Source organism: Callorhinchus milii, unplaced genomic scaffold (assembly GCF_018977255.1).
Source record: "Callorhinchus milii isolate IMCB2004 unplaced genomic scaffold, IMCB_Cmil_1.0 Scaffold3, whole genome shotgun sequence".
Taxonomy (NCBI): Eukaryota; Metazoa; Chordata; class Chondrichthyes; order Chimaeriformes; family Callorhinchidae; genus Callorhinchus; species Callorhinchus milii.
Window position 1 is genome coordinate 57,931,146 of NW_024704744.1, and position 26,179 is coordinate 57,957,324.

The 26,179-nt window shown below is 41.3% G+C and overlaps 1 protein-coding gene across 2 annotated transcripts; it reads right to left on the bottom strand.

The window, feature by feature from the left end:
• Nucleotides 1-1,308: 1,308 nt before the first annotated feature.
• tsnax (translin-associated factor X) lies at nucleotides 1,309-23,325 on the bottom strand. 2 transcript variants are annotated; one of them, XM_007893854.2, is made up of 6 exons: nucleotides 22,779-23,325; nucleotides 19,122-19,226; nucleotides 17,935-18,049; nucleotides 15,468-15,598; nucleotides 3,567-3,697; nucleotides 1,309-2,643 (listed from the first exon to the last, which is right to left on the bottom strand). In XM_007893854.2, the coding sequence occupies exons 1-6, from the start codon at nucleotides 22,789-22,791 to the stop codon at nucleotides 2,257-2,259; spliced, it is 882 nt and encodes a 293-aa protein (XP_007892045.1). In that variant the 5' UTR covers nucleotides 22,792-23,325; the 3' UTR covers nucleotides 1,309-2,256. The 2 variants fall into 2 exon arrangements, with proteins under 2 accessions (XP_007892045.1, XP_007892046.1); XM_007893855.2 differs by having other exon boundaries at nucleotides 23,162-23,323.
• Nucleotides 23,326-26,179: the final 2,854 nt, after the last annotated feature.

Below are 26,179 nucleotides of genomic sequence, written 5' to 3' on the forward strand. Positions count from 1 at the left end.
GGATACAGAGGGAAGACAGTGGGGTGGAGATGTCACAGGAAAGTGGAAGGTTTCAGGGGGATGAAAGATGCGAAGGATTTTTGAGGAGAGATTGGAGGGATGGTAGAGAGTGAGGTGCTCAAATGAGGAGAAGGATCCAGAGGGGTAAGAGGATAGACCCAGTGAGGACCTGGAGATAAGGGCCACAATGGTTGGGTCATGGAGCATGATGGAAGGTATAGCCAGATGGCGTGGCCTGGAGTGATCCAGGTTTCAGTGAGAGCAAGGATGTCGACTTTTTTTGGCCACAATAAGTTTGTGGACAGTGAAGGCTTTATTAGATAGAGAGCAGATATTTTGAAGGGCGATGCGGAAGGTACAGGCAGCAGAGTTTGCAGGATGCGGGGGGAGTGGGAGGGAGAAAGATTGGTAGGAAGGGTGGGAATGGAATGAGAGAGAAGTTCACTTCCAGGGGCTGGGACCGATGGGGCTTGCAGTGAAAATGGAGGATGGAGCAGTCGGGGCAGCCAACAGCATGTGCCACAAGGAGCCCAATAGCAGATTCCAACGCTGGAAGAGGGAAGCTGTGGATGGGTCCAGGAGGGAAAGGAGGCGGGGAGGATAGTAGGAGGACGAGCGAGCAGGAGTAGTGAAGGATGGTAAATACTCATGCCAAGACTGACATGGGGGAAGTGGGGGTTGGGGATGTGGCTGGAGTAGACAGCATAGAGGTGGGAGGATGTATTCATGGCTGCACCAGAGTGAAGGGATAATGGACTGAATATGAAAGGATAGGGATGGTAACAGAGTTAAAAACTATACTAAGCTCATGTGGATTTGAAAAATGGCAAGGGAGCAGACAACAAGAAGGTAGGGAAGTGCTAAGGCATGTGAAGGTGATGACCTTCAAGTATATCATTGTGAAGCCCACTGAGCAATGGAGTTTGGTAAGAGAAAGATAATAGGCAATGGTTGTGGATGATCTGGACCTTGTGGATGGTTGAATTGGGGAGACCAGCAAGGATTGCGATTCAAATAAGATGGGACGTGACCAAAGAATTAAGGCCTTTGGCAGCATTTGGGGTGAGATCGGGTCAGAGGTGGGAAATGTAGTATAAGTGATTAAGAGGCAGGTTCATTCTTTCCAATACCTGTCCAGTGCCCCTCCTCCACTGCAGTTGTCCTGTGCTCCATGATACTGATGTTCAATCCCTTCCTCTGATTTTTTTGGTAATGCATTTATCTGTCGGTTTCCTTTGCACCTTGCAATACTGACTCGAGATTGGCTTTGCTGATTGTTGAAACTGTGAAATCACTAACAAACGCAACTTTTAAGCAGTACATATTTTATTTTTTGGATAAACAAACATGTTCTTTAACTCCAACCACATTCAATCCAAACTAGATTGTTGTAGATTCAGCTCAAAAAGCTTACAAACCTCAGAAAAGCCATTTTATATCCTGTAATTTCACATCCTATAAGATGCTCAATGTGTATCAGACATGCTTCAGAATGCATACATAGCAATAAAACAGCCCTAAATAACTAATCATCCTGGTAAATTGTAATTAGATTATGATGTGGAAACTGTATGTAACAAATCTGTACAGTTTTTAAAAAACTCAAGTCTGAAATAAATCAATTGGTTTGATACACAACAATGGACCCTTTTTCCAATGAGAATATTGACTTCCATAGTAAGATGGAAACTTCTATTTATAATTCCTTTTCCCACCCTCTGCCTCAAAAAGCCTAATGAACAGAAGCACTGCAGCATTTTAAATAGCTCAGTCAGTAGCTAGAATCAGAATTTGGAAGTTGACTGTCACAAATTCAGTGAAGTCATGCGGTAACTGAGAATTTCTGTATTTGTGTGCAACAGGGCTACATTTTTGTCGGTATGTACGTTCAGAATCTACACAGCAAAAAAACAGAAAAGATTCTATTTGTAGTTTGAGTAGTAAATCATTTGGTTTTAAAATACAAATAGTCTCAAGGCAAAAATAATACCACACGGCGATGGGTTTCTGCATGTGTCAGACACCCAGCCAACCCATAACAATCCTACAAACCCTGTGCTGTAATGACAGCCAAGGTGCGTAGAGCAGATGCAGGACCACGTAAAGGGAATGAACTCTGCTGATCTACAACTTAACAGGACTGAAATTACAGAAATATTAAAACAAGTGACTGCCTTATGTAGGTGGGTCATTTGATTCCATCAAATACACCAATAAACTTTCTTTTGATACAACAATCCTTTTCAGCAAAAGCCTCTACATGGCTTCCTCTGGTTGGATCATGGTCGTTTTCGAGCTGAGCACATCAGCGAGCATGTGCTTAGGGATTTCAGAGCCCCTCACAGTTAGTGTGTAGCAGGCATCTTCAACTTTTGCCAGGCTTTGTTTCAACGTGTAAAGTTTCTTGGAGACTTCATATGGTCCAGTGTTGCCAATGTAAGTAAACCCATAGTAGACATCACGGAGGAACTGGCTCACCTCAAAGGGGGTTTCAACGTCTCCATTACCTACACTACTAATACACATCCTCATCAATTCACCAGTCAGATCAGCAATCCCTAAGAGGTAGTCTGTGGGAGTCACCTGCAGACACAGCACCTGTTGGTTTTGGTTCTCGGCCTCTGAATTGGATAAAGTTGAACACTGCATGGAAAATGAAAGACAGGATTAAAAGATGGGGAAAAAAGCTTTATTAGCTGGTGCTAAAAAGATTTTTAAGGCATTAAATACCTTGGAAAAGGTTATTTACAAACTTTAAATAATATAGCAGCTGAAATTTTGAGATGCCTAGGTCATTTGCTGTATATAAAGAAGTGCATTGTGTGGATGACTAATCATTTTAATACCTAAAAGTAACAGAATATAGAAATCCTTCATAATCTGATTATAGTTTAACTGGATTATATTCAACATCAACCTGTTTTAGCAAGGTTTCTGAAACCCTTGATGCAGGAGATTAATCCATTAAAAACAACAAGTTGTTGATTGATGGATGGCATGCATTCAAACCATTCAAGATCACCTTATTTACCTTAACACCCAATATATTACAAAAATCTAAAATGTCTTCACTTTACTTATTAGGTTAAATTTACATACTTATAAGTAGAATGGTTAAAATGGCTGACTTCTAGGTTGTGAAGTCTCCGCTAATAACATTTTCTGCTCTTCAGACACAGGGAAATTTCCATGTGTAATGGCATATAAATTTATAAATTAAAAATAAATCAGTAATCATACTCAAGCATGGTGATGGGCTTCTGCTTACATCAGACACCCGGCTAACCAAAAAAAAACCTTTGTAATGGACAGTAGAAATTGATGCACTGCACAAACTTCAACGGAGTTGATATCCCTAATAAATGCCTCTCCTCCGTGAAGATAAAGTTGGACGTGGAGCTAGGCTGAACATCCCATAGCTATTGAAGCTTCTTATTGCAAATAACTGATGTACACTAACAAGAGAACTCTCTACCACCACCAGTGTATGGTTAGCATTGACCTACTTTACTCAGTCATTTAGATTTTTTTTAAATATAGTTTTTAAAAAGAGAGCCGCTTCTCACCTCAGAGTCCCCAGGTTGTTCCTCTTTCTTTGGAGTAAAAACTAAACACTTATTAATTTCTTCAAGGCTAATCAAAGATCTGCTCCTAATAAAATGCTGGAATGAAACGGCTTCCACATATTCTTGGATTCCTGAAAATAACAAAATGAAAAAGCATGATTCACACAGGAAATACGTTTCTCAAACAGGAGGACTTGTGTGAAATGAGACTGACATAGCAATCCACTGCTATCAGTTGGCTTCTCAATACAAATACATTTGCTGTCACGATACTGGAAACATCCCAACACCTGATTGCAGATTGTGCACAACAACTTTATATAAAGCCATTCACGCCTTGTCCTTCAGATGAGATATTAAACTGAAGTCCTGGTCCTGTCTGCCTGTTCAGTATCCTGGCCAACAATCTTCCAGGTAACATTGGTCATTCACTTGATGACCGTTTGTGGGACATTGTGGTGCACAAATTGGCTGCTGCGATTGTCTATAAAATAGTAAAATCTTGTGAAGCTCTTTGAGAGGTTTCGACAAGGTGTAATACCAAATACAAGGATTATTATTAAGCGAATGAAGTGATGTCATCAGTAATCTGAATACCCGAAAGGCAACCTTTTTTTGCACCTCAATTATAACGTGGTTGCTGAGACATTGGACCCCACTAATGTTATAGTGGGGTGTTTCAAGAACAGTATAAACAGTGCTCAAATACCAAAGCTGTCTCAAAGATACATACATATTTGCCCTTCCCCCCCATTAGTGCCCAGATTTACCTAGAAGAATATGGATTATGTGCAATTAAAATCCTAGATTTTAGCAGCAACAATGAAACTGCAAATTCCTTTTATCATTCACATCCCTTTAGTTAATAGATTTCCCCTTATCAAAACGGAAGTATGTCTGTTATGTTTCAGTATCGAACTGACAGGATTCCAGCCGAAGACACATTAGAATGGAATTTCATTATCTAACGGCAGACGAGGCTTCCATAAACCTATGGGTTTTACAGTGTTGACAAATGAGCAGGACATCACAGCAGAGACATAATCTTAAAACTAGTGCTGAACCAGAAATTAGATCAGAGATCATTTCTTCACACATAGGGTTGTGGAAATATAGAATGCAAATGCCCAGAGGCAACATCAATTAATTTGTTTAGAAGGAGATACTAAACATATAGATTTGTAAAGTGGGGGATTAAGGGATAAGCGGGGCCTCTTTGGAGCTGAAATGGCTCCAAGGTGACATGTTTGGCAACAGAATGTCAGAATCGAGTCAACCATCTCAGTAATCCACAATACCCAGACAGTGCTATCAATGACAAGTTATGTGGTTTCAGCTGGTTAGATTCCAGCAATAGATAATAGGGCAGATATCATGACTTTTTGGTCACCCTGTATACCGCTTCAGCAAGAGCGGTTAACGTAAGTGTCAGCCTTGCAGGTTGGTTGGAGTATTTAACTGATTTGCCACCTTCAAATCTCTCGGGGAAAAAAAGATGGCATTTATGAAGGTATTGATATCAACATTCCTGAGTGCTGTGGTGGAGTCATGCATCATTATGCTATCAGTGAATCTCTGCAGTACAGGCAGAATGCACATAAAACCAGTCCAGTGCTTTAAAATAAACAGAGCTTGAGCCAACTTCAAGAAAAAAAAGCCTTGATTTCCCTCCATCAGACTTTTAAGTACTAATTGCCACCGAATGCACTCAGAGGGGTTCAGTTTTTAAAAGAACAAAAGAAAATGTTTCCATCCTGCCTTGTTAACTAGGTAGGAAAGACAGAGCACTTATCTGATTGGCCTGGTACATGAGAACATGTGGTTTTCTTCAGTGTTGTTTCTTTGGCTGAATTAAAGTGGCTTAGCTGTGCTACTCGTCCTAATTCTCCACACAATTCTCATTTCACTATTTTACAATAGCATATGTGTATTTATATTTTTGTGTGGAGCTTTATTTATCAGTAAAGCTCCCTACTTAATGAGTATGTTAATGGCAGACAGTGCTGGGAGGTGCTAAAGAATCCAATGTGACATCTGTCACAGTACAATTGGTCTTCAAAACCAAGGTAATTGAATCAAAGGGCAGGAATTTCCTGTTGCTATGCCACCGGATTGTATAACATCTCTTTGGTTTGCCTAAGCTGGTCTTTTAAAGCAATAACCATTTCAATCTTCATAGCTACTGCAGCAATTTAATGGCCCGCCTCTCATGTCTTGGGTACAACATTGGGAATTTGTCAGGATGGAGCCTGCAGTTCCGAGTATTAAGCAATAGATGCATGATTGTTCTTCCTGCTACATCACTACACTACACGACAAAGAAAGATCAAGGCACTGGAAGCCATCTCTTCCCAACCAAGCAAATATCCTGCAGAAAATGTCCACAGAGGTTACAAGTGCAAGCCGGACATCAGGACTTTGAGCTCATAGTTTAGCCTGACACTCCAATGCAGTGCCTGGGGAGTGCTGCAATGTCAGAGATGCAGTTCATCGGATGAGATGTTAAATTGAAATTCTACCTGCTTATTCAGGCGGACATTATAGATCCCACAAGAACAGGGTTTCTCCTGGTGTCTTGGTCAACAATTCTCCACACAGAATTAGTCATTCACTTTATGGCTTTTATGGGACACTGATGTGTGCAAATTGGCCGCTGCACTTGCATGTAAATATATAATCACTTTACAGTAAAATCTTGTGAAGCACTTTGAGACATTTCAACGTGATAAGGTTCTCTAGGATGATTATAAACATGCACCTTTGGGTTGTACAGCCATATGTGTTCAGGTCAAAAGGTAAAGGCATAGTTAACACTTATTGACATCAGGTGAGAGCAATATTGAGCTTAGCTGTACTCATACATGCAGAAGCCATTCTGGAAGGCAGGCTGTACTATGTGGAACGATGCATTACAGAAGTCAGCATTTGGGAAGAGAACAGAAAATTAAAGAGGCAACTTTCCTCACTCTCACACACAAAAACAAGTTGTAATGTTGAAGGTGAGTTGCATGATGTATTGTACTAACCTTAAATAACTGAATGACATTCATAAAATATTGAACAAAATGGAGCTAAACTAAAAATAAGTTTATAATATTTTCTATTTCAGAACCTTACAAAGGCTTACATGTAGTGTAGATATTATATATGTTAGTTACTCGGCAATGCGGAGTCCACCAAAGGTCACTTGTATAAACAGGCAGTTATATATACTGTGGTTTTGCATGCCGTTGGGTGAGGAGTTTAATGGTACTGTGTATTATTTATGTATGTGGTAACCACTGTACAGTCTAGATGCCCAGTTGTTTGGATAACAGACTAGTATGAACTGCATTACTTCGGGAAGATATTCTTCTGTGTTACAATAGTGTGAACATGAGGATGTAGCCATTGGAAATGTATGTCTGAAAACAAATGGTGAACAAACCTGGAATTTAGTACGTGATACAACAGAATCAATACGGGATGAACGGCAGATAAAAATGAGATGATGACAAGTAGATACAAGGGCTCTACAGGAAGAGGGCTTGTCAAGGTATTTAGCAATAACATCAGTACCCTCACCAGTAACACTTGAAAGATTTTGAATTTCCCAGGGAAAATTGTAAATATCACTTTGAACCAACAGTAAAGCCTTAACCAAGAAGAAAGATCAGTAACAAATAAATGCTGGACTTATTCATAAAAGTAGTTCTACAAAACATTCTTGATGTGATTTTCCTATGGGGAGGCAGCAATGTTTCCCACAGCAAACAATTTTACACTGGCTGCCTTAAGCAGAAGCTTTAAATATTGACATTTTGATTTGAAAGATCTTTACTTTCTGGTAAACCATTTGTGAAATTAATGGGAGTCAAAGTTGTGGCATTCCTAAATAAATTCTGCTCATTGTGGAAATATTTTAAAATGTGCTTCGCATTCCCCCATCCCCCCTCCCCACCACTCCCCGCCCACAACCAATCTTCTAAATAATTCTGGTAGTACTCAAAATTTGGCTGGTAAACCCTTGAAGCTTCACCAAAAACTTCTAGACCTGAAGAGGAATTTTCAGGGTTCCCTATTCATAATATAGCACTAAACTGGCAAAGCTATTCCTAAAGAATGCCTAAAAAACAGATGGTGCAGATCAGGGGTGGCCAACCCTTTTTTAAAAAAATCATGTAGTCCGGGTGACTACTTTGCACATGCATATTGCGGCCCGTAAGCTGGCCATCCCTGGTGTACACAACGGAAATGTCACATTTTCGGAATGATCTTAAGCGCTCCAAGACACTACTCTGCATGAAGAGCACTATGTAAATGCAAGTTTTTATTGTTGATCTTCTGAGGTTAAAATTAATGCCAATGAACAATGCTTCATTGTTAGTGAATACCGTGAAAAAAATTACTGTAAATTGATTTGGGAGAAACGCGGCAGCCAATTGCGCACAGCAGTGTCCCACAAACAGTCATGGATTTATTGACCAAATTATTATTTGAAGGGGTTATTACCCCCAGAAAAACAATCCGCCAATCAACTAACAACTAGGTTCCTCCTTACTGCGAGGTGAACAGAGGCATGTGGAGTAAGGAAACTTGACCAGCGTTTCGACCTTCCCAGGAATCCAAGCCAAGTCCTCTCGCTTGCGAGGCAAGGATTCTAACCACAATGCTACAGCAATCCATTATATATGGTGCCACTTAGGGGCTCAAGGCATAAATAATAAACTTCAAACTGTTTATCCATAAGTTTGTCCAGCACCTTGGGATCTTTTCCCGAAGTGAAAGGCGCTATATAAATCCAATTTATTGTTGTTGAACTAATGCAGTTAGTCAATCTTTAATTCTTCATTATAAACTGACAACATGAAGTGATCTGCCAATTGGTGGCTGTCCTGACAGCTGTTATTAACACAAAATGTCTTAAAAATAATTATAATATTTTCTTAAAAGCAGATACCCCAGAGTGGCATTAAAGTAGTAATCTTAGGTTTGGTCGCACCTACAACCCACTCAAGCGTTCCTCCATCTTTATAACGTGCAATGTTCAGCTCATGAGAGAATAATCATGGGGTATAATTATAAAATCTTTGCATTTCATGTAATATAAAGTGTAGTGATTCTGTATTTTACAGGCAATTTTGACGGCACTATGGTATTTTTCCTTTCCTGCAAGCAATTTGAATTTGGAAATGCTATTTCTAAAGAACCCATGAACCAACAAGCCAATGGTGCTAAACATTGGGATTCAAAACAATTGGGAAAAAAAAATTTCTCCATCAGTAGACAATCACAAAGGCACTTTGCATTACATCAATAATCTGTTGTTTACTCATGAGGTACGAATCGCTTTTCTAGTTATCTTTGCCACATCATTTCTCTCTTTTCAAGTCCAGATTTATTTCCTTTCTGCTGGAATCTGTCCCCGATGATTTTCCATCTATTTTTCACCACTTTCATTTTTAAAAATCCTATTTCCTTTTGGTTTATTCAATTTATGTACAACATTCTTTCTAGCTTCTCTCCCCTATATGTTGATGCCTCTGGAAACAAGTACAGCTCTGCTTAGTTTATTTTAAGAGCAGGGGAGAAATGTTACATTTCACACAATCTGAAGTCTGAAAATGCTCCTTAAGCTTTATGGAAAAGTTGCAAGTTGGACATTACAAGTACATTACATTTTCCCCCCTAATACTACCTTTAACTTCAATTTCTAAAATGATTGATGCAAAGAAATACCCATCAGGGAACTTATTACTAACGTAGTATCCGGCTCTTCACTAATTTAGCAAAAGAAACGTTGAGACTGCCTGTACCTTTTTTATGTAAACCGTAAAATTAATAGCCCCTTATATAAAGCAAACTTGCAACCTCATGTTATCCTGCAATATTCAATAATGATGTTGAATGGTTCAAATATTTCCGTAAGGCAAGAATAGTCAACCACAGATAGTCTTTTTTAAAAATTAAACCAAAATCTACAGTAGACCTTGCTGTAACATGCTTCTTCGGTGGCAGCCAAAAAACAAACTGTTATAAAAGGTATGTTCCATGTCAATATATTTATTTACAGTGAAATGTGGATACTATTTTACACCATATTTACATTGCCTAACATAGGAGGAAACCATAGAAGGGTGATGTAAAATTCTACATCTATAGACAGTGAAATGAATGTGTCAATCTTTTAAGAAACATGGTCAATATTAGTCAATACTGATTTTCTCTTGTGTAGCAAGCCACAATTTCCATTCTCCTCTCAAATCAGAGGTGAAGTCTAATGGTGCTCTGCCACTGTCAAGAACTCTGGGACACTACCCTGCGTGAGGTACGCAATATAAATAAATGCAAGTTGTTGTGTTTGTTGATCACCATGCATAAACAAAGTCATCCATGGTTGAGATGGGAGAAAGCCACCTCAACACGTCAGTAAAACAGTTCAAAGCGCTTCACAGAATATATTGTAATGTGCACTGACTGCGTGTTTTGTGGGCGAAACGTAGCAGCCAATTGCACACAGTAGTGTCCCACAAATAGTTGTGGATTGAGTTATCAAATTATTTTTTAATTATTTTTTGAAAGGATTATTATCCCCGGAAAAGGGATCTGCCAATCTGGTTCCTACTTACTGCTACCTATCGAGGTGAACGGAGGTGGGTGGAATAAGGAAATTTGTGCAACATTTCGCCATGCCCAGGAATCAAACCCAGGGCCTCTCACTTGCAAGGCGAGCACTCTAACCATTAAGCTACAGGACTCCACTACATAAACTATATACGCTATATAAATTTACAGCATGTAGAATTGAAGAAAATATTGCATCATGGAAAGGAAATTGATTGGGAGATAGGAGGCAGAAAGGGGGCCATAAAAGAGTCTTTCATAACGGCAGGCAGTGACAAGTGGTAGCCCCCCAGCGATCGATATTAAGGCCCCAGCTTTTCACCTTATACGGCTTGTTTCTATGCTGTACAGTACATGTAAATCTATGTTTTGTGTACTCGTCCATAGCAATGCACTGGTAGGCAACTATAATTTTACATTTGATTTACAATATTCAAGGAACTGGAAAAGTTTGATAAAAGGTTCGACAAAAATAAATATCTACCCAGCCTTCTCCAATGCAGCACTAAGCCATATTCCTTGGATTGTAGATTTGAATCCCCGTCTGTACCACAAACTGATCTCAGCCAGGCTTTGGGGAGGGAGTTGAGGGAACACAAAAATTACCAGGATTCCTGCTTTGATCACTATCCACTGACCCTTAAGGAAAGGGTGTGCGTGTGTGGACGGTCAGCGAGGGAAGGATCAGATTCAACCCTGATGGCCCTACTGATATTCCCCTTGTAGACTCACACAAGCAATGGTCATTTGAGACGTTAGCAGAGGACAAATGGCACTCATTGAACTGAATTCCAGGAAGTCAGCGCCTTGGGGAAAAGAAATGGGGAGGGGGGTAAGAAGAGAAATGTACGTGACTGGAGGACAATTGCAGTCATCTAAATGGTCCCACCGTCCAAAAAAGTTCCCGGTCTGGAGAAGGGAGTTGATCCCTGAGCAGTGATCAGATAGATGCAAAAGATTTAATTTTCAAATGGATTGGAAAGATATCTAACCCAAGCATTAAAAGGTCAGCATGCTTTGATTCATTGGTTCATAATGGGTCATTTTTGTATCATCATAGGCAGCTTCCAAGAACAAGGGGGGGTTACAGAAATGTTACTCACCACATCAAGCTTATTAAATTCTACTAACGTTAGAAGTTCTTGTGGGAACTGCTACTCGTCATTGTTGCTGGGATGTTTAAAATAAATCATCAGTAAACATAATCATGAAGTTCATTTCAAGACTCCTAGATAACTATTCTAAAATAGTTTGGGCATTAGCATTTCCTTTCAAAGTTGGCAGCTATCAAATCTGATGGCAAAATATTCAAGATTGTACAGGGAGACAAATGGCTAAAGGTTACAAAAATTAACTGCATCTTGGCCCATTTATTCTTGCATTGTATGAAAAAATATAGAAAAGATAAACAACTTGCATTTATATTGTGGCCCTTCACGTAGTGCTTCACAAAGACCAGATCGAATGCTGAGCAAGTGAGAAGGGGGAAGAGGAAAGTGACCATAGGTGCAGTCAAGTAGATAGGTTTTCAGGTGTGATTCAAAGACAAATACAGAAGGGGTGAAACGGGTGGGGTTCCAGAAGTTGGGCCCCATAGGATAGGTTAACCATTCTTCACAACATAGTATTTTTCACAGCTCACGTTGAGGAGGATGGGGCCAGGCAGGGATAGGGGTGACAGGGAGCCTAGTGCGGAAAAGGACACGAGCTGCAGAGTTCCAGAAAGTCTGCAGTTGTGGAGGGAACAGTTGGGAAGTCAAGCCTGACCATGACAGAAGCATGGATAAAGGTGAAAATATAGTTTTCCATTTTTAAAAAAAGTAGTTTTTTTTCTGTGGTTTAGATCAAAGTCCATAGTTGGACCAGCCCATAACATGACAAACATACTCATGATCTTACCATTACATTTATTATCACTGATGAAAGAGGATATACTGTGAAGCACTTTGAGACGTCTCAAAGATGTGATAAGGCACTATATCAAATGCAACGATTATTATTATCATATCATCTCTGAAGAAATATAGAATGTCATTTATCCACAGGAAAAATCAATGAAGCCATTCCCTCCCCCTCACAGGGCATAATACAATCACCAAACGAATGGGAGTCTTAGTGTATTTGGTTTGTCTGAATTAAAAAGCGGGTTTGTTATCTTAATTTTTGTTAGAATGGAACCTCATGACTGTAAACAAAATATGCAAACCTCTAAGAGCAGCTTTTGACAGGAGTGCAGGTCAAGGCTGGCGAGATCACTCGAACAGTGTGACGTTTGAGTACAATAGAAGCTTCCATTCCAGATCACGTTGATAAAACTCTCTAAGTCAGGCTTCATTAATGACTGAAGTGATAGCCGTTGTTGTCATTTGTTCAAATATTCCCCCCTTTTTTAAAATCTAGATTTTATATTGTGCTTAATGGGAAACAATATGGAAAATTAGACACTATCGTCTGGGGGGGTGGGGGAGGGAAGGTAAGCATGGTCTCCTTGGGGACTTGAGCTGGCTTTGATTGGCAATGTAATGTCAGAATCAAATCAACCCTCTGTAGCGGTCTCAAAAATCTGGTTCCTGAGCTCCACGACACCAATGATAACAGACCAGCCAGCCTGGCTCACTAACAGGGCTTGGAGGGGCAGGAATTCTTCCTACTCAGCTCAATAACAACAACTTGCATTTATATAGCACCCTTCATGCAAGCCATTAACCCTGAAAGCCAAAGCTCTAATTGTTAGGGTGCTTGCTGGACAACAAATGGGAAATTTACCAGAGGGTGTTCACATTAGCAAGCTATGCTGTTTTAGCTTGTTAAACCCTAGCAGTACCCCAACACACAGACTGGGCTCCCCAAGCTATACAAATGTAATTTTGCATTATATTGTGCACAATTGAGCTGTCGTGTTCACTTACAAATACTGTCACTCCATATCACAATAAATCCTGTAAAGCGCTTTGAGACATTCTCCAGACATGAAAGGCACTATACCAAATGCAATGAATGAACTGAATTACTAAATTTTATTTGGGGGGTTGTTGCCCAGGACACAACCTGGGCTGCGTCTCTTATCGCTCTTAATTTAAATAATCTCATTTCTGGCCGTAACAAGCATCATCTAGATAACACTCATTCTCACAGCAGGAGGTTGCTCCAACATTGCACGAAGAAATGAAACATTGTGTTGCTTAGGAATGGGTCCTGATACGTGACACAACCCACATACCACTTTATCACTAACGTTTAATAAATGAAAACCATGTGATTCAAATTGCAAATTGGAACTTCCTGTTTTCAACTGATAACAGCACACTTCACAAGTTCCAAAACACAAATGCTATAAAACGAAGTAAAATTACAATACAGTATATCCTTCATGTCTGCAACACTTTTATGGAATACATAATATTTGCATGTCTGGTCTTAAAAATGCAATCTTTATTTACAATTTAGCTGAAGACTTTTTTTTCTCCCACCCCCACCTTACAGCTTTCTTCCTCAAAACAAGCAGCACATTTTCCAGAAGCTTTTGCCTAGTTATTAATCATTTCCCCGTACAACATGGCAGCTTCTTGGCACAGTTCTATAATGGCTTGGTTCAGTGAGCTGAGCACCAAGGTTGACCAAAGGGATTTAATTACAATTAAAATCTACATCTTAAGAGTGGGATAATACTAATTAAGTGGAACTGACAAAACCAAATCGAACTTCCAGAGTTCAAACTATGATTTATGTGCAAAACACATGAGGAAGCATTGTCTGTCCCTGTTAAATGACCTGTTAAACACACTTACTGAGCTGAAGCACACACAAGAGGAATACAGGGAGTGGCTTCACTTGTTTTGTAATTCCTTTTCGTAACTGTGTAATGCTCAGTTTCTTTCACGTCTGTTGGAACTTAACTGCTGAGGACACCGGCCAAAAATCTCTTGGTATATTTCTAATTTATGCAATTGTTGGTATCCACAGCCATAATACTTTGACGATCTTCTAGGTCTGAATTATCTCTTACTCATCCCAAACGATCACAAAACACACTTCTGTTTATATAAACATGAATGATCTATTTCCAGCTTCAGGAACTCAACTTTTTTCAGAGTAATCTCATCTTTGACCAGTAAACACTTTGGTAAAATAAATGTTTATACGCTTACCTCTCTGTGTAATTTTGTTTTCATATCAAGAACAACAACAACAACTCGCACTTATATAGCGCCCTCCACGCAGGCTAGCATCTCAGAGTGCTTAGCAGTGGAAGGGGGGAAAGCACGGTCGAAGAGGAAAGTTTTCAGGCGGGACTTGAAAGGGGAGAGGGGGCACGATATCAATATCAATGACAGTTATGCAGTATTATAGCCTACCTACACTTTAAAAAGGTGTTAAATATAGTGAAGCTGCAATTTCTTTAAAATATTCACAAGCTTAAAGAAAACAGTTTCACAGATATCATTAAAATTATTATATCCAGGCTTGACTACGCCTACTCCCTGCTTGTCGGCTTTCCCAACTCTTCCCTTCACAAGCTGAGGCTCATTCAGAACTCTGTAGCTTGTGTCTTCTCCCGCACCAGGCTCTGTGACCCCATCACCCCCATCCTTGTCCGGTTACACTGGCTCCCCATCCCCCAGAGAATAGAGTTCAAAATCCTCATCCTAGCCTTCAAAGGCCTCCACGGCCTTGCCCTGGTCTGTTCCATGTCCCCCGCACTGTTTGCCCCACCATCATAGGTTGGGCCCAGCCTCTCTGCCCCACCCTTCGGAACTCCATCCCACAATCCCTTCACCTTGCTCCCTCCTTTACCCCCTTCAAGACCCTCCTCTTCGGTCATTCTCCTACCCCTACCCTCCCTGCCTGCCACCACTCCTGATCCCAACCCCTTCTGATCCCAATCCCCTGCTCAAATCCACATCCCTGACTGTCCAGCGCCTCCCGACATGAAAGGCACTATACAAATGTAATTTGTTGGTTATTTCATGTTGTAAAAAAAAATCACCACATACAACTTGGATTTTATTTTAAACTTCTCCCACCATATCACTTACAAAGCTTGAAAGCAAATTATAGTATAGAATGGAAAGGTTAAAATGCTTGTATCTGACCAAGAGGAAGATGATTTCTCGTGTTTAAAGTGAAAATAGATTATATATCCATTTAGTTGTTTAATTTATTAAAAATAAGTTCTTACCAACTGTTCGTAACAGTTTAATGTTTCCAATATTAGAGTGTCAGTCCAAAGGCATAAGGTTTTTTTAAAAAAAATAAGCATCACTATTTACATGTAAAAACATTAAATTAGCTCTTTACCTGGAGAAAATGCTCGGTGAAACTGGTGCATATCTTCACCCACCAATTCCTGGGCAATTTGCTTGATTTTTTGTCTGATAACCTCAAATTTGCTCTCAGATTCATTCAATAGATCTTCTACTTCAGGAACACTGAAAAGGGAAATGTTTTTAGACCATCAGTTAACAATCACGGGCTCCTTACATTTTAAACTTAACTTTGTGGACTGACGAGTCAACAAAGCCAGGTGGTAAATTTATTTGAAACTGTCGAGAACAGGAGAGCATGAGCATCGACTTTATGAGAACACTGAAGTTCATGAACATTGTTGCCATCAAACAAGTTGTGGAATTCCTGAGTAACAAGGGGCATATCTATTCTACAGAGGATGAGGATCATTATAGATCAACAGATGCTGAATAAATGTGGAGCAAGGAATTAAAGATGTGAAGCTTAAAATATTAACTGTTGAAAACCTTCAGAGCCCCATCAGAGGGTCAGAAGGAGGAAGCAGACTTCTTCTCTGGAAGCCACTACAGTGAAGTATAAATCAGATCATATTCCAAATATTGTTCACATTTTGTTTGCACTCAATCCACAATTGTTTGTGGGACACTGCTCTGTGCAATTAGCTGCCACATTTCGCCCAAACCATATAAAGTTAATTCACTTTACGGTATATCCTGTGAAGCTCTTTGAGACGTCTTGAAGACGTGATAAGGCGCGATATCAAATCCAAGGACTATTAGATATTATCTAGTAAGTGGAACTACTACTTAAATTTGAAGAGATGAATTTGATAACTTACAGTTCCAACTCGATTATTTGACAAAAAGGATGTAAAATTTGTCCTCTATCTAGAGCATTTATAACTCAACAGTGGCCATGAGTTGCAGTAAAATGAGGAAATTAGAAGACGAACATACAGGGTGGTTAGATTGAATATCTTGCCAGAAATGTTTGTCAAAGCAAAGTCCAGATCAATTTTCAAAGGGAATTAAACACTATACATATTTGAGGAAAATCATACTAAAGTGGCAGTAGTAGGGGATTAGAATAGATAGTTCCAGATGAGTAGATATGACAAGCACGTGCTCGAATCTAACATGCTTGGCAATGAAATTTCAGAATCGAGCCCACCCTATTTGTGGTAGACTCTCGGTAGTCCCGTTCCTGAGCCAAGTGGCTTCACATACTCCAGAGCACTGCTGATGAAAGCACAGCCGGGCTGGCTCATCAGCAGGACTCTGAAGGGCAGACCAGTCACTCTTCCCACTCAGCTCTCATTGAACCTGCAGGCCAAAGTCCTAACAGGTGGGGTAGACCTAGCTGGACAAGCAGTGGGAAAAAAAAGAAAAGCCTTTACAAGTATCTTTTGGGGGGGAAAAAAGCCTAAATTCACCTAAGGTATACACCACACTGAGACATTATCCTACACATAATTATCCTATATAAATGCAAGTTGTTTTTTGTGTTATGAATAACTTATCGCCATTGGCAGTCAATGTGAATATACAATAGCAGATCACAATATTACGGAAAATTAATATTACATTGGCTATCTATTTATTTTATTCTTGCTTAATTCTTTGGTTTGAATCTCTACATACAAGTGGATATTTATATTAACTTGAGCTGGCAGAATAAAGATACTATTTACAAATAGAGACAGATTAATCACCCCAGCACTGTTATTTTTGCACAAGCCCAAACATTGAGTACCACCATACTATTCATTTATGGCAAGCGGTCACTGGATAGCTGTCAGAAACAGGAAATCAGGCTGAATATTTTCTTTCTCATTTCATCCTCCCACACACCCCGCCCCCACCCAGGCAAGTGAGGCCAATTGAAAGAAATCTAGTTTCCAACTAAAAGGATTGAGAGTGGCCATCAGATTTTCCTTCTCATCAGAGTCCAGTCCTTTCCTATTTTATCGGCCTAGAATGGGACACAAACCTATACCTTATCACAACAGTGTGGTGCTCTCATGCATCACTTAACAATAATCCTTGCATTTGATATAGCGCCTTAGCAAGTCATTGAGATGCCTCAAAGCGCTTCACAGAATAAATGGTAAAATGGACAGACTGTATTTTGTGGGCGAAACTCGGAAGCCAATTGCACACAGAGGTGTCCCACAAACAGTCATGAATTGAGTGACCCCGGATTATTACTCCCAGAAAGCGATCCGCCAATCGACTAACAACCAGGTTCCTACTTACTGCTAGCTAAACAGAGGCGTGCGGAGTAAGGAAACTTACCTAAGGTTTTGGCCTGCCGGGAATCAAACCCAGGTTCTCCTGCTTGCGAGGTGAGCTTGCTAACCACCACCCTAATGCAAAGACTTAAAATGTGTTGCTGCCAGAGTTGAGGCTAAGTTATGGTTTCCTTTTTGTTCTCAAAATTAGAAAGGATATCTCCTTTCAAAATCCATTCAATAACCTCAACATCTTAATGGGGTCTTAAAAAGGTTTATATGACTTACCTGGTTACTCTTTGCAGAAGAAAAATAGTCCGTTTACTCTCAATGGTTACATCACGACTGAGCTTCACCAGCCTCTCGTGCTTGTCATGCCTTGCATCAAGCTCATTTTGAAATGCTTTTGAAAAAAGAAAGTCAGTCAGTCCCCTGATTCAAGTTTATTTGTTAAAATATCAATCCAAAGGATTACATGATGCTTCCTTGTAGGACAACAGAAAAAACTATTGATCATTTTTCTTCCCCAAACTTTGACAAATATTTTCTCATCCCTGGGCAAAAGACTGAATCCTAATGGGCTTAGTACAGTGGAGTCCTGTTACAACACAGTGTGCAAAATGCATAAAATTCAAATCCACACTATTCAAACCCGCTCTAGCTGGTTTCACATGGAATGAACTGATGTGGGTTCCGTGCTATAAAAAGAGCAGGAAGTTACGTCTGAGGATAGAGTTCAAAATCGTCATCCTCACCTTCAAGTCCCTCCACAGCCTACCACAGCCTTCCCTACCTCTGCAACCTGCTGACCCCATACCAACCCGTCTACTCCCTGCGCTCAGCCGGCTCTGGCCTGCTCCACATCCCCCGCCCAGCCCGCTCCACCATCAGCGGCCGGGCCTTCAGCCTTTCTGTCCCCACCCTACGGAACCCCATCCCACATTCCCTTTGCCTCGCTCCCTTCCTTGCCTCCTTCAAGGCGTGTCTCAAAACCCTCTTCTTCGACCGAGCCTTCGGCCACCTTCTTACCCTCCTTGCCCTCCAAACTCCCCGATCCTGACCCCCAGCTCGGGTCCAAATCCCTGACTGTCCAGCGCCTTGGGACTTCCTCCTGACAAATGTAATTTGTATTGTATATTGAACTTCAGGTCAGACCATTTTAAGGCATTATAGTGCAAGTGCACTGATGCTCTGCTCCAAAACATTGTGATAAAGTGAGAGGACCACAGATTTCCCTGAAAGGCAATACATACCCCTGAAAGAGGCACCAAATATAGGCGATCACTTAGACCCAGAAAATCAAGAAACAAAAATTCGCCTCCACTAAAGAGCTCAAAAGGGGCTCTGACAAAAGCATGGGAAAAGATTGTAAAAAAAAGCATTAGATATTGGGCAAAGAATAAAAGCCTCAAAAGGGGAGGGGGGGAAGAATTTAACCACAGAGGTACTAGACAAAACTACAAAAAAAAACTTACACTTGAATGACAATAGCACCGGTGAAGATGAGTTTACTTTATTTTCATTTTCTTCCTTTCGGTTACGTGACTGCATGTTCTCATGCTTTCGTTTTCGAAATCCACCTATGATTCAATAACAAAAATGAGGACTTATTGTAACTGCTATCCTTTATGCAGGAGAAAAACAAACCCACAGATGGAAATGGGAGTTTGGTTTCAATAGATCACAACAACAACAACTTGCATTTAAATTGCACCCTTCATGCCGGAAGTCAATGATGGACGCTCGGATTACTATTAAAATATTAGTACAGCTAAATGTCACATTGTTAAAATGTCACGGCGACCAATAAAAGACTGATAATGTAAATAGGGAAACAGCGGTTGCACGTGACTTGTACTGAAAATCAAAAACAAATGTCAGGTTATTATTTTTAATACACAGAACTAGATGGAACTTTCATACTATCAAATAAATTAACTCAAATAAAGAATGCTCTCAATTACTACTATAAGAACGAATTTTACTGGGTATCAGAAAAATGGCAATTAGAAATACTGAAAGAAAAGAATACATAGTGTTACATTGAGTATCCACAGCAGAGTTATTCTGCATCTAACATATAATGTCTGACCAAGAGTCATATGTTAAGCTATTTTCAGATATTAATTGAACTGGCCTGGATGTCCATGATTTGTAATTTTATTTCCCAATACATCTCATTCTTGTAAATAGGTCTGAAACCATAAATTCATGCGATACCCAAGCTGAGGTAATTGATGCTGTTTGTATCCAGCAAAAACTATGAATTAAATGATATAGATGGAAAAGTATAAATTATATTGGATATTGTTGGGCTGTTTCCACTTGATGGTGAGTCCAAAATGAGAGGCATAAATACAAGATAAATATAAGATCTAAAAGGGAGCTTGGAAGCAACTTCTTCGTGTGGTCACCAACCTTTATGGTCGGCCAACCAAATATTTTTTTCTTTATTGAATTTTTCTTTATTTATGATCATGGGTATTGTGGCTCAATAGCTACTGAAACTTTGGCACGGATTTGCCTGCACTGGTGTGGGTGTTTGGTGGGCCCTTCTTGATGCTCCAAGAAGTCGATCGCGATCAATTGGTCAGGTTGGAGATCCCTAACGAGAATGGTGGTGAGAATGTAGCTAGGGTTGAAGCAAAAAACATAATTGAGAAAAAGAGAAAAAAATGATGCATATATGAGGCAGAAGGGAATAGAAAGATATAAGTCACGGGAACAAGAGGAGTGGGGGCTCGTGTTGAATACAGTATAAACGCCGGCAGGGAATAGTAGAGCCAAAAGTGCCATGTAACTATGTAATTTGTGTGTCAATCTGGTTAGAGTCAGTAGCACTCTGAGTGAAAAGGTCGTAGGTTCAAGCCCCACATTAGAGGAATCTCATATAGACTTCAATGCAGTGTGCTGCATTATTGAAAGTGCAATCCTTCGGATGAGACGGTAAACCTGAATACCTGTTCAGGTGGACATTAAAGATCCCATGACACTATTCAAAAAGGAGAGGGTGTACTGGCCAACAATCCCCAAATAAAATTGGTTATGTACTTCATGGCTATTTGCGAGACAGTGCTGTGTGTGGAAATTGCCTGCAGTGTTCACCCACTAAACACATAGTCACTCGACTTTACAGTAATCTTGTGAAGCGTTTTGAGATGTCCTCTCAACCTGAAAGGCACTATACCAAATGTAAGGTTTCTTATTTAATTCTATATTTACAATTCATAAACAAAGTAATGCACATCAATGTGTATTAAATACATCAGACCTGACGCACTAGACCAAGGAATACTCAATTACTTTGTAAAGCTTCTGTTCCCCAGAGCCTGATCCCATTATAAGCCTCTCTTCTGCTAAAGGTTTAGTCAATTTCTTAATAATCATCACAATGTTTGTCCGTATTGCGCAATATGGGTCACACCATGGTAAACTAAAAAGTCCATCTGATTGAAGCTTGGTGTTGGATCTCAAGTGCACTTTCACAATCGTGGCTGACTGAAAACAAAAAGCAGCATCATTTGAGCTGATAACATATGTATTTCAGACATGATTGTACAAGTGATGTAATGAGTTCACATTGCGCAGATGCAGGAACCTAAGTTGAATTCAGCAGGTACCTTACTGGGTGCTATCAGCTGATATGCTATTGAGTCTCCTCTACTACTATTTTGATGGCATCCAATTGAAAAAATTCTGTACCAATATTTGTCACCTGTATGGAACATCCAAATCATTGTATCACATATTGCAGTGCTGTCTTTCTCAATATAACATAATGTATTTTGCAGAATTATAAGAACATAAGAATTTGCAAGGAGAAAGAAGACCAAGGGCCATCTAGGTTTAACAGTAAACCTGGGGCTGCATAACTTGTCGTCCTATTCATCATAAGCCCTGCATTAAAGAACATTCATAATGTGAGCTCTCTAAATCTATCGTTCCACATTTACAGCAAATGAACGTTCTAAACTCACCGGACACAACACAAAATTAATTTATATAGCGCCTTACATGTGGGGAGGATGAACCAAGGAGCTTTACAGTACTGGCGTGCTACCCAAGTAGAGGATAATGACCGCTGGCACGGTTAATGGAGTCCTGTAGCTCAGTGGTTAGAGCACTCGCTTTGCAAGCGAGAGACCTGAGTTCAATTCCAGGCAGGGCGAAACCTTGGGCAAGTTTCCTTACTCCACACAGAGCCTAATAATAATCCCTCCAAAAAACCCAAAACAATAATAAATTGGTCATTTTCAATCTACGACTGTTTGTGGGACATTGCTGTGCGCAATTGGCTGCCGCGTTCGCCCACAAATATACAGTCAATTCACTTTACAGTATATTCTGTGAAGCGCTTTGGGACGTCCTCCCGACGTGAAAAGCGCTATATCAAATGCAAGGATTATTATTATTATTATTATTAAGGTCTTGAGATGGACTTTGAAAGAGGGGAGGGAAAGGCCAAGTCAGATGGAGTTTCAGAGAGTGGAGGCAGATAGGCTGAAAGCCCAACTGCCGACAGTGATAGTGAAACAGACCAGTGCCCACTGAACGAAAGACTGGTACAGATGGAGGAGGTCGCAGAGGTAGGGCGGGCAAGACCGTGGGGAGATTTAAAAGTGAGGACAAGGACCGTGAACTCGATCAACAAACCGCTATGATACAAGGGTGGCCTTTAGCTTGAACTCACAACCCATGACACCAGTCTGGAATATTCACAGAACAACCACAAACCAAAACACAGGTCAGTTAAAAAAAAGCACTCCTTTCACTGTGTTGTGCATCCTTCCCGAACACAAAGAACTGACCATAAATGACTGACACAGAGGCAGTTAAGTGCACATTGGGAAATAAATCCTAACTTTGTTGCATACAGTGCACCTGCTAAACATGGTGTGTGACTTCTTATTAGCCCCAAGCGCTCTAGGACGCTGCCCTGCAGTGGAGGGGCGCTACACGAATGCAACGTGTTGCTATCCCCTTTACTTCTCCCGCGTGTCCCAATGTAATGTTGTATTGAGGCCCAGCAATGGACGTGCACGTCTCCCTACACATCCCCGGAGGGATCTTTTGTTGGGAGCTGATGAATTCAGTGTGTGGGCCGTGCAGTGCGGGCGGCCGATCCCCAGTACCTTCTTTGCTCATCCCGGGCCTCCCCTCAGCTGCCCCGACTGGAGCAGAGCAGCGCAGAGCAGAGCAGCGCGAGGCCAGTCCTCACGCGAGGGAGCTGTCGGGTTGTGGAGGAGTTGCCTTCCTCAGGGCCGTGTGTCTCTCTCTCTCTCTCTCTCTCTCACTCGCTCTCACTGTCCCTCCATTTTCTGCCGCCTGTGTGTGTAGGCCGCGGTCCCCCACAAGGCCCCCCCCGGCTCCAGCCCCGCCCGAGCCGCCCGTGTCTGTGTGTGTCTGTGTGTGTGTCTGTCTCCTCTCCTCCGGTCAGTCTGTGCCCAAACATTGACCTCTTTCCGAATATTCGGTGCCGACCAATACACTTGGGCGCAAATTCGCTTTTACTTACGAAACGAATGTGGCACTTTTCCCCCCACACACACTCACACACTCCCCACCCAGAGTGCCGGCGACAGGCAGCCTGTGACGCACAGCCACGCCACCCCACCCCGGGCCAGGCCGGGCCGGGCCTCCCCCACACAGCCACCTGCCCTCGCTCGGCACGGCCCACCCGGGCTTCCGGCGCCGGGCACTCTGGGAAATGTAGTTCTTTTGTGTGTGTGTGTGTGTGTGTCACAAGGGCTCGTGCAGTGCTGCCCCGGGACTCGCGCTCCTGCCGTGTGGCGTTCGGCAACGACTGTAAGTTGCAGTGAAGTTACTGTCTGGACGGAAGCCGTTTGCTCTGTTGCAGTAGCAAAGCAGAGTACGACCTATAGATAACCAGGTGCACTCCTCCTCTTCCTCAATGTTCTAGTCTGTTGTGATCGTAGGGTTTTAGGGCTCACGTGATGAATGTTCGCCAATGCTGAATTTATGAGCAACAGCAACAACAACAACAACAACATTTGTATAGCGCCTTTCACGTCGGGAGGACGTGCCAAGGCGCTGGACAGTCAGTGTTTCGGACCCGAGCGCGGGGTCGGGATTGAGGAGGGTGGAGGGCAGGTGGGGAAGGAGGGTGATGGAAAGCAGTCGAAGGGGAGGGTCTTGAAGGAGGCAAGGGAGGGGGCGAAGTGGAGGGACTGCAGGTTGGGGTTCCAGGGGGTGGGGGCAGAGTGGCTGAAGCCCGCCCGACAATGGTGGGGTGAGGCAGGAGATGTCAAGCAGGACAGAGCCTGCTGAGTGGATGGAGTGGGCAGGTTGGTAGGGGGCTAGGGGGTCGCAGAGGTCGGGGGGAGTGGAGGGCTTTGAAGGTGCGGACCAGGATCTTGAACTGTATCCTCTGTGCAATGGGAAGCCAATGGAGTCAGGCGAGGATGGGGGTGATGGGGTCACGGAGCCTGGTGTGGGAGAGAACACGGGCTGCAGAGTTCTGGATGATCTGGTACCTATGGAGGGAGGAGTTGGTGAGGCCGACAAGCAGGGAGTTTGCACAGTCAAGCCTGGATGTTATAAATGCGTGTATGAGGGTTTCAGCGACCTGGGGTGTCAGACAACGGTGGAGCCGAGGCGATGTTGCGGAGGTGGGGGACGGCAGAGCGAGTCATGGCACAACAACAACTTGCACTTATATTGCGCCCTCCACCAGGGTACAGTATCAGAGTGCTTAACAGTGCTCAGAGGACAACACAAGGAGAATCTAACACTTGAGGATGCTCTTTATGCAGCTCCAGGTTTACTTTTAAAATTCATACTTTTTCTGTATGTACCAAACTAATGACATGGCTCTGTTCAGGAATACAACCCATGTGGTGCACAACGAAAATCTTCTTGTTGCTGAAGTGAATGAAAGAAGATACAATCATGCAATATTATGACATGAGTCTAATTCCACTACCTGCGAGGTTCTTACATGAAAATTGGTGGTGATTTCCTTCTATCAGCCTTTCCTCAGATAACAGGATCTCTACATTTCATTCTATAATTACAATAATAAATGATTATTGCATTTCATATAACACTTTACCACATCCTTAAAACATCTCAAAGCACTTCACAGATTTACTGTAAAGTGTAGACTGTGTATTTTGTGGATCATAGCAGCGGATTTGTGCAGCACATCCCTCAAACAGCCCGTGAAGAGAATGACCAAATTAATTCTCTAGTTAATAGTTAATAGGGTCTTTAAAAGTTTACTTTTATTAGATGTGGCCTTTCCTCAACATAATAAACTATCTTAATAAAAACAACCCTAAATTGCACCGTTAAATTCAAATAAGAGAAGTTCTGTAATAATAATCTTATTTTCATAATACCTGATATTATGAAAATAGGATCTTAAATTGATCCAAATGCCCAATATGTCATCAACCACCAGAAACAGCAAACCACATATTGTCATCATGTCCAGCCCTAGCACAAAGTATCTGATTACACATAATAATGTAGTTAAATATATACACTGAACAATCTGTAAACACTTTAATATTGATGTAAAGCCCAACAAAAGTGACATCCTTTCACTTTTTGAATAATACCATGGGACCTTTAACGTCCAGAACTCTGCAACCCATGTCCTCTCTGACACCAGGCTCCGGGACCCTATCAACCCCATCCTTGGCCCCATCTTTTCATGCTTATGCAGATCCTCCCATGTTTCCCTGGGATTTTTCCTTTGAAAGATGGAACATTATTCACAAATCCTCACTGATACAGAGCTTCTGTGTAGGGTTGCTTCATGCAGGGATCTTCAGGTCTGCCACATTGAAGATCTGAGTGACTTTGCAGTTAAAAGTATTGAGCAAGCTTAAAGAATGATGAACTGGCCTTTCAGGAGGGAACCAGAATCTTCCATAAGTTTATTTTTAAAAGGGATTCCAGGGCCGCTTCATTGACCAGAGGCCTTTGGCATATCCCATACCCATATCCTGTGTAATGACTGGTGTTATGGTTTCCTGTTTACTGCTTCCAAATACCATCACTGTTTTATCAGACAGGTTATGCTATGTACCTTCAGATATGAATCACGTTTATCTTTATAACTCTATGACTTATGTTATTTGAAATACCTTCATTTCCACCGCAGCACCAGCATAGCATTGGCAAGTAATGTGAACCTAAGACAGCAGCACATATCGGAACCATCTTTAACTACAGTATCTTTAAATAATGGATGTTACATAGTTCATAGAAAGACGTCTGCAACAGAGTTACAGTTTGCCTGATATTTCTAATCTCCTCAACCTTTGTTCTTTGTTTTATGATACAATCCAAACTTCTGGAATCATTGATTCCTTTTTATCTCACCAGACATCTATTATCCTTTCAGCAATGCACATCCTGTCGATGTTTAGCAGACACAAAATGAGCTCCATAAACAACCAACATTGTGATAAGTATACTCTGTTTGTGCATTTCTTAACAAAAAATTTGGAGGTGTAGTGCGGCAATGACCTGCAGCAAAAGCGAACTGTCGCATGAGTTGTAG